Genomic DNA, 15,643 nt, shown 5'->3' with positions numbered 1-15,643 from the left:
CGGGGCCAGGGGTCCACCGGGCTTGCAGGCCAAATCCAGCCACTGCCTGTTTTTGCACAGCTCTTGAGCAGGAATGATTTTTACATCTTTTTGAATGGGTGGTAAAATTAAAAGATGAGTGATATTTTGTGACACACGAAAATGAGACGAAATTCAAATTTCAGCGTCCCCAAAATTTCATTGGAACAGCCACGCCCACTCACTCGCATCGTACTGGTGGGCTTTAGCGCTGCAGCAGCAGCAGCGGTCGTGACAGACCCCGCATGTCCCCAAAACCTAGAACATTTACTATGTGGCCATTTACAGAAAGTTTGCCGAGCCCTGGCCTCTGCCTTCTTTCTCTACCCTGAGGAGGAAAGCACGGCGCTGCGAGCGGCCGCCAGGTGTCAGCATCGCCCCGCGTGCTCTCAGCCGCGCGCTCCGCGGGGACCCGCAGCCTCGGGTTCTGCGCCCCGACCCGCGCCGGTCCTGGGGCTCCTCCCGGTCCATCCGGGGAGACGCCGGCTGTCATCGCCGCCGGCGAGTGCGCGGAAAGGGCTGGAAGAAAGCTGAGGAGGGTCTGGAGCCGCACGGGGGTTCAGGACTGGCTCGGAAGCCCGGTGGCTTGGCGCGGGTCGGCAGGCTTTTCTGATGTGCTATTTGTTTGGTTTGGGTTTAATTTGTATTTTATATATGAAGGAGTCTCCAAACAAACAAAAATTGTTTATTTTTACCCAAAACTGTCAGTCAAGAAAAGTTTGGGACTTTTGCACAAGCAGATAAGACGGTGGCCCTCTTCCAGGCCCCCTGATAACAAACCTACAGAGCTGGGAGGGTGGGGCGGTGAGCGGGCACCGGCCTAACTCAGGCCCTGCTGAGCTGAGGGCTCACAAGTGGCATCTCTGGAAATTTTCTCCGTCTTTCTTTCAAAACCCGGGTCTTGAAACTTCTTCCAGGTGGATGAGCATTTAGGCCGGTGTGCCAAGTCCTGGACATGAAAGTGGCAATTTTACTGGGAGGGAGCAGGGGAGAGAATCCAGGAGAGAATGTCCCAAGACGGAAGTGATAACCACCACCCCCCCCCCCCCCCCCCGCCATATAACACAACGGAGGCATCAGCCTTTACAGAGCTCCTCCTCTACGTTAGCCACTGTGCTGAGTGCTTTACTCCCCAGGGCCTCTTGAGAGTGGTACCAGGATTATCCCCATTTTACTTGGATGGATGTGGAACAGCTTGCAGGGTCATTTAGCTAATATGTGGCGGAGTGGGGAATCCAGCCCGAGCCTGCCCGTTCTGCACTGTCCTCTCGCTGCCACAAGCCTCAGCTAAGATCACAGCAAGCAGGATGCCCCCCCCCCACCCCGCTGCCCTAAATCCACGAGGGCCTGCCTCACCGTTCATCCCCGGGCCTAGTGCACAGTTAATATCTGCTGAGTGAACAAATGAATAAAGCCTTCCAAGTACTGCAGTGAAGTGCCTCGCCTTGTCCAATCGCCCAACTTCCAAGGCCTTCCAGGAGGAGACCAGCCAGGGTGTCCAAGCTGCACTCAGGAAATAAGGATCACCAGGCACGGTTCTTGGCTCAGCACAGGATGGGCTGTGCTTTTCCCTTGCTTGTGCCCAGAGGACCGTAGCCTCTGCAGGCATACTGCCTGTCTTGCCCTTTCCTCCCTTCCTCCTCCAGGCTCCCCACGCACTTGCTGGCTTCCGTGGCAGGTCCTAGCTGGTCTCCTATGACATGAACATCTGTTCCTAGAGCTGATTTCTAGTGGCTGCAGACAGTGCCTAACTTCTAGCCACTTTTCTGATGAAAACTTGTCTCCAGCTGGCTGTCACTTGGAGAGGCCACATGATGCAGTGACAGTGCCCTCCTAGAGGGTCTGGATAGCCAGGTTCTAGCCCTTCTCATGACTTGCTGGGTGACTTTGGACAGATTTCCTTACCTCAAGGCCCATCTCCTCCTCCCGTGCTTTCGTGCTTGCCTTTGAAAGAAGCAAGCAGACAGGGTCATCCGTGAGCAGCCAGAGGCCTGGAGACCGGGTGACTGGGAGATGAAGACTGTCTGCTGAGGACGTGCACTGAAAGGAGAAGGCTTCCTGGAGGAAAGGATTTGATAAGGAAGGACTCCAAAGTCCTTAAGAAATTAAATCCTGTTTGGCTTCCATGTACAATTTCAGGAGTCAGGAACAAAAGTGAAAGGATCATGATCAATTGCAGAGCCTCTGACACCGTCCACATTGATTAGCCTGACTTATTCTCTGTATCACATGGTTGTCAAGTGTTCAATCATTTAACGAATCGTTATTAAGCAGATACTGCGGATACGATAGTGAGGCAGAAAGACAGTGTCCTGGTCTCCAGGCACAGAATGGGTATCTATCGTGCCAGGCAGCAGCATAAGCTGTCAGAAGCAGGGCCTTCCTCGGTTCAGAGCTGGGAAGGCAGAAGCTTCGCAGAGGAGGGGTGAGAAGTTCAGGCCTGCCTAACTTTTCAAAGCCTTCTGGCTGATCCAACGATGACTCGCCCTGAGCACACTCTCACATCTGCACCTGCCACCTCTCAACCTTTCCTAAGGTGCACATCCTCTCAAACTTGGTCTGGCTCAGCTTGCTGAGCCCGGGATGCCTGTTCTGCACCAGACCTCCTGCCACTGGAACAGCAGTGCAGACAATCACAGTGACAGCCGCTGGGTCCTCCAGACAGGGAGGAATGACGGTGGTGCACAGCCAGGTGATAAACTATATGCACAGTGCATGGCAGAGCTCAATAGCTGCTAAGGGGGCTTTGTCAGAACGGAACGTGGTTGTGGCACCCCAAGTAGCAATCCCCACCTGGCCCGTGTTGAGGAGCGTGGAAGTCTCTCTACTGTCGGCCCTGGCTGCCTTTTGAGGTGGGGACACTGCTGGGCACACATGGGTATGTCCAAGGGTACTCTCTGTGTAGGACTTTAACTGAGACTGAAGGAAGGGGAACAGATTGGGAGGAAACGTGGCAGGGCTCTGGGTGGAGTAAGACAGATGTGTGCACATAAACATACCTGTTCCGCAGAGTCCAAGGCGGGCAAGAGCTAAGCAAGGTAACCGGAACAAAGATGGAAGATGCTATCGTGTCAGTCACGGAAAGCAAAATCTTTGGCAAGTCAGCCAGCCTCTCTGGGCCAAAGAGATCTGTCAAAGAGAACTGTTTTGCGGGATGTAAGCACAGAAAGCAGCTCAGGGAGGAGCCCGTGGCCCTTCAGGGCTCAATGCAAAGAGCTCTTTCTCAACTGGGGCGATTCTAACCCCCAGGGACACTTGGCAATGTCTGGAGACATTTTTGGCGGCCTCATCTGAAGGGGTGCTACTGGTAGTTGGTAGGTAGAGGCCAGGGGCGCTGCTAAACATTCTACCACGTGTAGGACAGCCTCTCCTCCCACAGAGAATTTTGTGTCCGAAGCGTCACTGGCGTTGAAGGCAGGAAACCCTGAGCTGGAGGAGCAGGCTGAGATCTGCACTTTATGTGCCGTGGGATCTGGGGAGAACAATGCACCTCATCTGAAAAATGGGGGCGGCAAGACCTAAGCTGCTCATCACACAACTTTGTGAGGCTCAGTCTCCAAATATACAGGAGAACTTGTTGTTAACTTTGTAAAGGGCCTTTTCCTGAGCTTTTCTTAGTTTGAAACCTGCAGGTGACTGAGGGGGGCATCTAGCACGGTGACTAGCATATAGTAGGTGTTCAATAAGTTAAAAAGAGGAAAGCGTCATAGCAAAAAAAAAAAAAAAAAAAAAGTCTCCCCCGTAGCCCCTCCCCTCCCCTCCACCCGGGCCCATTTCCTCCATATCTCAAGGCTGCCTTTGTGGTCCAGCCTTTCTATTAGGGTCCAAACAGGCACGGGGTGGTGCTGTTGGCAGAGGCGGTCTCAGAAGCACCCCCGAAGGATCAGGGCTAGGGCTAACCGCACCCCAAGGACAGCTGACAATGAGACTGGGAAGATTTGTCAATGTCAAGGCAAAGCCTCCCAGGGCCATGCAGGGGTCCCGGGGTTCCTGCTCCTACGGGGCGAGGTCTAGGGTGGCAGCAGCCCCGGGGTCTCGGCCCTCAAGTGCCTCTGCTCATCAGAGGTCAGCCTCTCAAGGAGCTGTGCCAGTTGTTGGCACTCAACCTACAGAGGCCGGACTCAGAAAGTGGGCAGCTTGGCGGTGGGGTGAGATGGGGCCAGCGAAGCCAGGCCCCGCACCCAGAGTGCTGTTTCATCCCTGTTCCTCCTGGAGCCCTTCTGATGTTACCAGCCTTGTGGAAGCTGCTGCAGAGGGACCAAGGGCATGATCCATCCTTGAATGTGCCATCCAACTGGGAAGGCCAGATGTCCCCTTGAGATTTGATGACAGAGAGACTATTTCACAAAGTATGTGGAAAGTGCTGGAACAGAGGGCAGATGCACTAAAAAGTGAGAAGCCGAGAGGCAGAACGGAGGGGCTGGAGTTTAGGCAGACAAGCTGCATTTTAGGTCTTCAGGATCCTCAGCCACCTTTGGACTATCGTCTCTTCCCGAACATCTTAGAGCTGGAGGGGGTCAGAGACCATCTCGCCGAGACCTCTGTAAGGAAGGGGAGAGGTGCCCCACCTCACAGGCCAGCACTCTTCCCGTGACACTGCGTTGCTTCCTTTTTGACACATGGTCTCCCAACCTGCTTGGTTTCTCTGAAGAGAGTGAGAATGACCCCACGCTGGTGCAGGGAGAAGCCGGGGCAGGACGGACAGCCAGGCTCAAGGCTGCAGCGACTTGGAACCTCCAGTCCAGAGCCTCCTGCATGTGAGGGCAGGGGAGGAACCGGGCTTGCTTTGGGTCAGGAGACGGGAAAGGGATTCCGTGGGCCTGCTTCTCTAGCAAGGGAGGCACAATCGCTTAGGAGCCGGTCCCCTCCTCTGGCCTCCCCCCTTGCCCCAGAGGTGTCCACTCTGCTCACCAAGAGTGCTCTCTCCACCCAAACACTCTGAGCTGAGGTGTAACCCCTGCCCCATGTTTTCCACCTCCCTCTCCCTTCCCCTCCAGAACAAGCAGGGCCACATCGCCAGGCCTTGGTGCATAAGGAAGCACTTCCCAGGAGTGTTTAATCCTCACAGACGCTCATGGAGGTGGGTCAGGGTCCCTCACCCCCCAAGAACCAGGTGCACCCTTCCTTCCCCTGCCGCTCCCACCACCCACCGGGGAGGCCAGGCTCCTCGCAGGATGCTCGGTGCGCCCCTCGCTCCCTCTCCCATCAGGTGCTAGCAGGCACCAGGGCCCCTCCCCAAGGGGCTGCTGGTGCCCCAGGGTTTTGCAGAAGGAAAGATGTGAGGACGAGAGTTTGGCTCAGAAGTAGGAGGCTGAGAGAGGCTGAGCGTGGTGCTTTCTCAGGCACTGCAGCCCTCGGCTCTCCAGGCCTCCAGCACCCGGCCGGAAGCAAGGCCAGCCGCAGAGCCTGCGGTTTGGCAGTTTCTCTGTTGTCCGTTCAAGAACCCCCTCCGCAGGTCCTCTCAGTCACATGCGTGAAGAGGGGGTGGTGTGCGATTTTCAGCTGGTCTTCCTGGCCTGGCATCATGGCGATTATCAGGCCAGGTCCCTAAGAAGCCAGGGAGGCTGAGGCTCCTCAATACAGTCTGACTTTGGCAGGAGGCCTAGGCTGGTCTTTGGCTGACATATAACTAGAGAAGGCACGTAAGTCCCGGCTGGTGAAGGGACTGAGGGCCATCTCTGGGGTGGGAGGAAGGCCAGCACTCTTGGTGACAGGGCCCAGCCTCCAGCGCCACCGGAACATCAGCCAGGCTCTCTCTCTCCCTACTTTGGGCTGCAGATCAAGGCAAAAAACGGGAGGGAGCTGCCTCAGGTAAAGGCACTAGCGGAGCTGCCAGATGGGCTTGCAGCAGGCAACAGCCGAGGAGGCCCGGACCACTCAGGACACAGCCTGCCAGGATGGTGCTAGGGGAGGGAAAGGAGGCCTCAGCACAAGGGCTCTCAAAATGGCAGGGTCAAATTCTGCCCTCATTCCATTCAGAGTCTACTGCAGGAGCCTGAGGGACACGCCAGGAAGGCCAAAGCAGCCAGCCCCCAGCCGTCCTCGCTGCATCTTCCAGCTTGAGTTCAGAAGCTCAAGCAAGACCGGATCCCGGGCTCAGAGCCCTGTCCTCGTCCCTTCTGTTCCACCAAACCTCTTGGGGGACCAGCAGCACCAGGAAGCCCAGGGAAGGAGAAGCCAGGGGGCTGGGGCTGCCCCGGAGACCCCATCACATTAAGGTATAAAGACATGGACTCATCCCATCTGGGGGCCGGCAGGGCAAGGCTGGACCGGTGGAGGGAGGGGGCTGGGCATAAAGGAGAGCGGACACTAGTCAAGCTTCCACTTCATGTAAACAAAGGCTGACCCCCTGCCCGGCCACGGCAGTCTCGTGGAGGCGTGTGATTGTCTTGAGATGCTGCAGACCCTCACATCTGGGATACAGGGTCCCTGAGGCCAGGATGGAGGCTGCTGGGGCAGGAGGCCAGTAGGCGTCCGATGTGCAAATCGGTGCAGGGTTTGACCCGTGTCTCCACAGGACAGGATGGGGGCATCCACAGGTCCTGCCGACAGCTGGCCCGCAGCTCACAAAATCACACAATTGCTGGCCTTGGCAGGACTGGAACTTGTTTTACCTGCAGAGACAAGGGACACAGGCGAGGGAGGATGTAGGTAAAGTGCTCCCTGGGCTGGCCTCCAGCCCCCCTCCTATGCACCGCCCACGCCGCAAATTTGGGTGCTGGGGTCACTGTCTCCCTCCCAAGCTGCTGAAACTAGGTCAGTAGGGTCCTCAGAAGAGCAAAAGGAAAGATTCTCCCTGCCCTGACAGCCTTAGCAAGACCACCACTGGTTGGGGCATCAGGGATCTGCCATCTCCTGACCTCAGCGGGGTGATTCACCAGTTGCTAATACCCTATGCAGGGTCACAGCTCACAAGCGCGACCGCAGTCACTGTCAGTGACCCTCAGCGTGGCTCTGCTGCAAGGGGGCATCCTCGGCCCGACCTGACAGTGGGGGGCAGGAGGGCCAGTAGCCCCCAGAGCCGGGCAGCGCCTGCGCCAGTGCCCGCTCCGCCGAGCCCCATCTCAGCTCCTCCCGCCACTCAGGCCGCCGACGTGGAAGGGGCAAAGCGGTGCCTCAGGAGGGGCCGGTAGGCTGACCGGGAGGGAGCCAGGCATGGTGGCGCGGACCCCAGGCTTAGGGGCACGGAGGAAAGAAGGGGTGGAGAGGCACAGCTCTCCTCTTCCCAGGCCCCTTCCACCCGTTTCCACTGCCTCTACAGCCCAAGCGGAGGCCGGCTGTGTTCCTGCCCTCAGGCCAGCGCCTCGCGTCTGCTGCGGGGAGCCCTCCTGGGGCGCTGGCCGCCGTCTCCCGGGCGGCCGCTGACCTCTTTCCTGCCGGTTCCTCTCCACACCGCCAGGGCCAGGGTCGTCTCCCGGCACTCACACCACCTTCCCGTATCACCTCAGCTGTGAGTTTCACGGAGGTGGTGTTGGCCTCCTCTCCCGGGCCGTTAGCAAGAGAGACGCTGAACAGGCCTGAGTAGGGCCCTTCCCTGCCCGGCCAGCGGGGCCCAGGCCTCGGGACTTGCTGCGGGTCCAGCTGAGCCTCCCCGGAGGCCGTTCCGAGAGCAGCCAGAGGGTCGAGGAGGTGGGAGGGGAGCCAGACGATGGTGCCCGCCTCCCTGTGGCTCCAAGGGCCCGGAGCTGGGTCAGCCTTCAGCCTCCAGCCTCCAGCCTCCAGCCTCCTCGGGTGCTGAGGCTGCCTCCGCTGCCCTTCCTGTCCTGCAGTCCCCTGGCCGCCGCAGGACACGTCCGTCCCCACTTCCTGTCCTCAGCGGCTTGCTGTACTTACTTGGCCTACTGAGCAGATGCCGAGTTTCTCCCCAGAGGCAGCAGAATTTTGGAGGCAGGTGAGAAAAGTCCGCTGGGCTCCCGAGGCCAGGGAGGAGTGGCTGCGTGGGCTGGGGGCAGCCGGGGCAGAGCAGGTTTGTGGCCAGCTCCCCACACTCCCACCCACTCCCTGAGGCTGGATGTGAGCCTGGAGACGGGCCTCTCGCTCAGAATTCACCTCCACGCCTCTGACGGGAGGCCGGGCTGAGGACCAAGCCCTCGGGTCCGCCCCTCCCGCGGCACACAGACCAGAGCCCGCTGCCGCCTGCAGCAGATGCTGTGGCCAATCACACCTGCTCAGATGAGTGGAGGAGAATATATCAACAGCCCCACATTTCTATTTTTTACAAAGTATATGTGGCACGGGCGGCCCAAAGGAGGCTCACGAGAGAAAGTCAAACTTCAAAGGAACAAAACAGCGCAGTGAGACTGGACATAGGGGCGGGAAGTGGAGGAGAGGCGGCCTGAAGGAAGGCCTGGAGCATCAGGACCCGGTCCGATGGTCAGGACCTGGCCGGTCCGGCCCGGCAGGCAGGAGAGGGGACAGTGATATAGACGGCCATGACAAGGACAGTGAGCTCTACCTCCCTACAGGCTTCAGGACCTCACACTCCCCTCTTCTGGAAGATTCTTCCCCTGGATGTCCACATGGTTCTCTGCTTCCCATCATTCAAGTCTCTGCTCAAATGCCCCTTTGTCAGAGAGGCCTTCCCTGATCACTCTTCAGGAGAAGGTCCTTGCCCTCCCTGCCCCCCTCCCAGTACTTAAGAGCAGGGGCAAGCTCACTTTGTCCACTGCTACACCAGGAATTTAGGACCGTGCCTGGCACAGAGCAGACACCACAGAGATAGACATTTGTTGAAAACAATGAACGATCAGGCAGCAGCAAGCTACGTAAGGGTTCACACCAATCTAGTAACAAGAGCAACTGCAGTGGCATCAGTGGGTGGTGACTGGGTGACGTACGTGCCCTCACTCACCTAGATGGTGACGGAAGCCCTGGCCAGGCCCAAGAGACCAGCAGGGCAGGGGATTTTGACACCTGCCAATGAGACTAAGGACCCCTGCCTCTTCTCCGGAGCCCAGTGGGATCAACTCCTCGAAGGATGCCCACTCAGCTCCCCTCATCTGTGCCATGTGACCGAGACCTTGGCTGGTAACAGTTCTCAGGTTTATGGAATCAGAGCACAGCCTAAGAACATCAGCCGGGGTCTGACCTCAGGAGCGACACTGAGTTTTGGAACTCCATCTTGGCAAGACAGCTGTTGAGTAGGCTTACCCTGGAACTGGAGGCCCACAGGTTCCTTATGGAGCTCTGAACCCCAGCAGCACCTCCCCAGCCTTCCATCCCAGGCAGGCGCCCAGACTTCTAGGAGAGAGATCTGAGACCTCCACCCCAGGGATGACACAGGCAAATCTGAAGTCCCCAAATCCAGGAGCCAGCGAGCACAGCACTAGGAGCCAGACCACACTGCCAGCCAGGGTGGCCCATCCACGCATGACTCAGGGGAACCTGGGAGAGTTCTGGCACAGCAACTGTGGCTGCAGTCACCTCAGAGAACTCTGGGAACACAAGCGTGGGCTCAGGGGCCCTCGGAAGGTGGTGACCCAGAGGCACTCTCCTCTTCCTCCATACGTGGCGGGGGGCGGGGGAGTCAGTCATGTACTCAGGCCTCTGGCCCTTCCAAACAGCCTTTAAAGACGTAGGCAGCTGGTGTCAACCCTAACCTCCCAGAGATGGCCATAATGCTCTGGCAGGCCCTGGGAGGCAGGAGAGCCCACCGCCCTTTTCTCACTCATGACTATGGGCACAGGGCCTCGCCTCTCTGCACCTCTGGGGTCTCGTCTTGAAACAACGTCATCAGGCAGGGTGGCTGTGGGTTCTGGGTGAGAGCATTTAGCACCGTGTCTACCCAGCACACGCCAGGTGCTCAGCCAAAGTCTGTGCCTTTCTTCCTCCTCTTACCGTGCACGAGAGTGTTGGCCTTGTCCCAGGGATTTCCCCAGGGGGACCAGGAGGGGTTTCAGGACATCACCTGGAACCCCCTCCCCCAAACTGGCAGTCCCCGAGGGCAGAGCCTTGTCACCTAATCTGCTGCTCTGAGGACCCCTACGTGGGAAAACGCTCGGGGCGCTCGTTTAAAATGCAGATTCCTGAGCCCAGCCGAGCGGGACAGACCCCTGACTCTTTTGACAAGGCTCTCCAGTGACTGCTGGTCCCTGAGGTTGGATCTCTGCCGCAGAGTCCCGAGCTCCTGGATGGGCACAGGCGGCCGGCTCAGGAAAGGCGCCAATTGCAGGAGCAAGGACTCAGCTGAGAGAAAAACCAGAAGGACAGGGTGCTTGGCTTCCACCTGTAGGGGGAGCTGTGAGCCTTCAAACCACCTGGCCGCCCACGGCTGGACTGCCAGACCCAAAGGAAGGGATTTCTGAAGGTTCTCCCAAGGGCCACGCTTGGGTTTGCAAAAATGTGCATGCTGTTTGACAACTATATACTTCTTATCAAGTAATTGTACAGGCTGCCAGCTCTTAGCTTTTCTATTTTTCTCTCTTTTAGCCACCCTGTCATTGGCCTGGGTTCTCCCTTGACAAGAGGGCAGCAGGGACAGAAAGGACAGTCAGAATCAGAGCTCAAAGGGACCTCCTGAACCCTTCCTGGATCAACCCTTCCTCTTCTCAACCAGGAAACAGCCCCCGGGGAGGTGAAAGGATGTGTCCAAGGCGTGGGGAGCAAGGTCCTGGGAGCTGAGATCCCTCCGATGGCTGTTCTGACGCTGCTCTGAATGTTCGCTGTAGGACAGGGATCCTTTCCCTGGATGGGGCCCTAAGGGAATAGCTAACGTGATTTCCTCCCAGATGACAGTTCCCAGTGTACTAGGATTGCAAGTTCCAACCTTGGGGACCCCCATGCTGCCAGGAACCTGACCCTCTGGCACACAGAGTCCTGCTGATAAGCTTCTGCTGCCTGAGAGGAGGCACTAAACCAGTCAAATGTTTGGGAGGCTGGAGGCCACAAAAAGGGCCTTTGGGGAGGGGAGTCTCTGGCTTCTTGCCCTGCCTTCGAGGGAAGAAAGAGGAAAGGTCTCATAAGGGATTTGAATGCCAGGCCCTCGGGGCTGGATGCCCATCCGGGTACACAGAGGCTGTGCTGGACGAGGCCACTCTGTGTGTTTCCTTATGACGGAGCAGGAATAGGGTGATCTTGAGGGCCATCCCTCGTGCGTGCCGCTGCACTCTTGCACTTGCCCTTCTCTGTCTCTGACTCTCTCTCTCAGGGTGCCAGGCACTCAGGAGACGAGCTGGTACAGGGCACTGTCCCTGGCTGTTTGGCTGGCTTCTGGCACCCCGTGCAAACACTCAGGGAACAGCAGAAGTGTCAGTGACCGTTCAAGTCATCCAAGCAGGGGAGTCTGATGCTGAGACTCACTAAAGGAAGCAGGAAGGGATAAGACAATGGCCTTTTGTTTCTATGGAAACAGCACCTCAGGGTGAGGGGCTGAAGGAAGAGAAAGCTTCTACTTCACCTCCAGTCAGGGCGTGGGAAAGAGCCCCTTTTGTGGTTGGGCTCGCCCCTCCCCCTCTCTTCCCTGCCAGGTGTTCACCATGGCAACCCTCCTTCTAAACAAGAGGTGCAGGGCAGCAGCAGCAGCATCCGGTGCTGGGGGAGCCAGGGAGCCCAGGGGGAATGGGACGGGCCCAGCTACCCCTCCCTGACAGGACACGGGCCCTGGCCTCGGTTTGCGAACTGGCCCCACTGCCACTTACTGTGCCCTGGGACCACTTAATTCACCTCTCTGAGCTTCCATCTGCCACCTCCGTGGTTACTGTGAGGGCCAAGTGAGAGAGCGAGCACCTAGCGAAGGACCCGGCACACGGAGGCGCTCAATAAATGCTTCCTGGCCAAATGCAGCTATAGCCCTGGCACTGCTGCTGTGCCCAAATTCTCGGAGACTCCAGGCCTGTCCTAACTTTAAGAGGCACGGACTGAGTGCGTCAGGCTCTGTAGCAGGGCTGGGGCATCAGTGTTTGGGAAGACTTGCACTGCAGCCAATGTCAGGTCAAAGCTGGGGCCTTGAGGGACACAGGAATTCTGGAAGCACTCAGGCTGCCCAAGGTAAGTCCCTGCCCTTACCTACCTGGCCAGCCAGGGAGCCCAGGCTCACCGCTGCAAAGCCCCACAGCCATGGAGGGAGAAACCCCAACATGGAAACCCCTTTGACTCAGCAATGCCGACATGAGAAAAGGTGCCAGCAGTGGCCCTGGCTGTTACCACCAGCCAGAAAAGGCCACTCTGGAGACTGTTCCAGAGAAAGAGATAAAGGCAGAGAGACAGCCAGAAAGATACCACCACCAGGAACAGTCTCTCCCAGAAGTAAGCAGCCTGGCAAATACCACTTATCAAATAAACACAGGGAGGAGCCACGTCAAACTATTTACAACAGAAACAAGGAAAAGTGGGTCAGGGCATTGGTGCGGTGTGTTTGACCAGGTCAGATCCTGACGACAACTGATCCAGCAAGGAACAAGGTTTGCTGGAACAAGCCCTAGAGTCAGAGCCCTAGTCTCAGACTACTCCGTGCCCAGCACTGTTCTGAGCACTTCATATCCTCAGAACAGCTGGGCGAGGCAGGCATCACTTTCCCCTTTTAGAGAAGAGGAAACTGAAACTCCGGCCTGCAGTGGCTGGCCCCAGGCCACACGCAGGCAAAGGCCAGAGCACCTGAGGAACTGAGGACCATAGGGCCCAGAGCTGATGTGCTCTCCCTGCCGGGAGGCTGCCTTCTTACAGAATCAGCAGTGCTCCTGGACCAGGGCCAGAGGCCTGAGGAGCCCTGGGCCCGGTGGGAGGGGCTCACCTGAGACGTCACTGGAGCCCTGGTTGGGCCTCTTCCCCGTCACAAACTCCGCTTCGGCCAAGGCCTCGGGGGAGAGGGCACCGGCCGTGCTATTGGGCGCTGCGGGCCTCTTGGACCGCCGGTTGAAGAACCTGCTGCTGAAGCGCCTGCCCTCCTTGGCCGCGGTGGCCTCCCCGTTGGCAGCTTCTCCCCTGCCATTTCGGGCAAGGGCCTCCCGGGGTCTGGGCTTCAGGTCCACACGCAGGTGGGAGACCACCCTGCCATCCTGACTCAGCTCTCCCGAGAGAACGGGCTCCACCGGGGGCAGCACCTGCTCCAGCGTGACCAGGTCGTGCAGGAAACCCTCCAGGCGCCGTGCTGACTCGCCGCCCTTGTTGCCCTCCTCCTGCCCCTCTGCATTGCTGCCGGCCTCCCGCTGCTGCCGGGCAGCCCAGCGCATCATCTCCCCAGGTGGGTGGCGGCCGCCTGCCACCAGCGCGTACTTGGGGTTGATTAGCTTGCGAGCCACGGTGGAGGCGTAGTTGAGGCCCAGCCTGCCAGCGCCTCCTGCCAGGCCCAGCTGCTGGTACAAGTCCACCTCCTCGGAGATGGCGTACAGCTCCCGGAACTCCACGTCGAAGGGCTCCACGTTCTGCCCCGTCAGGAGGAGGAGAAGGTTCCTGTCCACATGGGAGGAACTCCAGGTGAATCTGGGAACGTGGGGACAGAAAAGCAACATGCATGTGCCCGGGCCTGCAGCCTCGCCCTGCCAGCCGCCCCTCGGCGAGCCCATCTCAACACCCTGCTGCCCAGCCCGACCTGCTCCACCACTGAGGCTGGATGCCTTGCTGCCTTCGTGCTGGGGTGCTCTCCCTCCACAGACCCAAATCCTCCCTTGGCCCAGGTCTTGGCCTCAAATGCAGAAAGCAGGCAGTGGGTGCAGGGCAAGGGCAAGGGCAAGAGAAGTCAGGCCTGGATTCAAACCTGCTTTCTGCCCTGCGTGCCTTGTAAAATGGGGCTTGTAAGGGGTACAGTCACAGCGTTGTTGTGAGGCTCAAAGTCCAATAACGAATATAAAAGGTTTCGCTCAGTACCTGGCACAAACATACATTTAATAAGTAGTACCTATAGCTGCCACTACTGTTAATAGTATTCCATTCCTCAATAGTTCTTCTCTGAATTTTTAGAGCACTTAGCGTCTGCAAAACCCCATACTTTAACCATGTAAGAGGACTGACGCCATTTATTAATTGTTTCATGTGCCCGGGTCTCTTCCAGCCTCAAAAGGCAACCAGCTGTTGTGGACCATGAAAGGCAGGCAGTGCTTAATGCTCAATAAAAGTTGACCCTCTTTCTTGAATAATCCATTAGCCAGAAAGTTTGAGGGAAGGGACTGGCCAGGAGGCTATTCTTTGCTATCAGAATAGACAATAGCTCTTAAACTCATGATTGTGGAGGCTCTAGCCCAGCATCTTTCTGAACATGAACACTTCTGACCATGAACTAAGGCCTCCCAGGCCCTTCTCTGACCTGGCCCAACTCACCTGTAGGATCCAGTGGCTACTTTTTCACCATCTACCATTAGGAACTTGGATGACAGGGTCCCCTTGATCTTCCCCATGGGCATGTAAAAGCCAACACCTGTCACAGAGCGGACACGGATGTTCTGTTGAGAAGAGGAGAAGGGCACTGTCACTCAGGCTGGGGGCCTAGAGGCTCTAAGCTGAGTCTCTGCTTGGGTGGAGGACGAATGCTCTTGTCCACGGGACCCTGACTCTGCTTCCTAAGGCCTGAGAAAGTCAGCAAATCTTGCTTTGGGCTCGGACGGGCCCAGGGTGGCCCCGGTCTGCTCTCAAAGCTCTTCAGAAGAGAAGCACAGCCCTGCCTTCAACCCTGACAGTGACTCTGCGGGCTGAGTGCCCGGGACTAGGCCGGAGCTGCCTCCTTAGCCTCAGCAGCCCTGGGATAAGATGTAAGCTGGGCGTGCCGTTAGGGTTATCAGTTCATGAGGCAAGGTTTTAGACACCAGGAAAGGGGTTGAGAGTGCTGTTCCCCTGGGCCCCTGAACCGGGGAGCAGGCAGAGGCAGTCTCCATCCCACTTCCTTCCCCCCTCCCGCCCCCAGCCCCAGTGGTACAACTTACCCGAATACGGAAGTCAGCGAGCTCCAGGCCCTGACACATCTCCAGGAAGTACTTCACGCCTGCCTCGTCCAGGATGATGTACACGGGGACTCGGCGCTTGGAGGCAGCATCCACGATGTCTTGGAAGATCTCACCATCAGTGAAGAGGTCCATGACCACAGCAATGACCTGGACAGGGAAGGGCACCAGTGAGGCACGTGGTGACTACACACATACAGAGTCACACTGCGGCCCACGGAGGACCAGCTGGGCTGGGGTAAGCGCTGGCCAAGAGTCAAAAATGCCATCTGCACCACTCCTGGGTTTCGCACATCCCCACCCACCTCTGAGCGCATGTGAGCAGGAGATGGGCTCCCTGCTCTGGGAAATGAAGATGGTGCAGAGGGTGCAGGCCATGCTGCTTGTGCTTCATCCTTGGCAAATTCCCACCACCCACCCTGGGGATTTTCCAGCGGCTCTTCAGAAGCCGTTGTCAGTGGAGATCTAGGAGGCTGAGGAAAGTTGGTTCTGGTGCCTTTGGGAAATAAGCAGGTTCTAGGAGCTGCAGTCACCGAGAGGCATGAAATGGACCATTTCCACAAGCTGCAGATCTGCTCAGATACCACTTTCTTTGCAGACCTGGGTGCTTTGATCTCCCTGCAGCTGTGCAAAGCCCTGTGCTTCCCTGAGCACAGATTCGGGCAGAGCTCCAGTTAGCTCGGGCTCCCTTGGCCTCCAGGTGTCCAGACCATCCCACTTCATCCTCAAATCAAGGTCCCTGCCTAGGACCCTTGATT

At 57.8% G+C, this 15,643-nt stretch overlaps 1 protein-coding gene across 4 annotated transcripts in view; it reads right to left on the bottom strand.

The window, feature by feature from the left end:
* Positions 1-3,872: 3,872 nt before the first annotated feature.
* Positions 3,873-15,643, bottom strand: part of FAM83F (family with sequence similarity 83 member F) — a 31,706-nt gene continuing 19,935 nt past the window's right edge. The window contains exons 2-5 of one of the 4 annotated variants that reach the window (XM_036867227.1): positions 14,868-15,035; positions 14,269-14,390; positions 12,746-13,404; positions 3,874-6,632 (exon numbers count right to left, since the gene is read on the bottom strand). In XM_036867227.1, the coding sequence (XP_036723122.1) occupies positions 6,583-6,632; positions 12,746-13,404; positions 14,269-14,390; positions 14,868-15,035 (999 nt within the window). In that variant the 3' untranslated portion in view covers positions 3,874-6,582. Of the gene's footprint in view, positions 6,633-12,743; positions 13,435-14,268; positions 14,391-14,867; positions 15,036-15,643 lie in introns of those variants that run through there. The other 3 variants (XM_036867226.1, XR_005021586.1, XM_036867228.1) reach the window with 3 other exon arrangements.

Source organism: Balaenoptera musculus, chromosome 10 (genome assembly GCF_009873245.2).
Source record: "Balaenoptera musculus isolate JJ_BM4_2016_0621 chromosome 10, mBalMus1.pri.v3, whole genome shotgun sequence".
Taxonomy (NCBI): Eukaryota; Metazoa; Chordata; class Mammalia; order Artiodactyla; family Balaenopteridae; genus Balaenoptera; species Balaenoptera musculus.
Note: the sequence above shows the minus strand (reverse complement) of the source record. Positions and strands in the feature narration are given on the sequence as shown.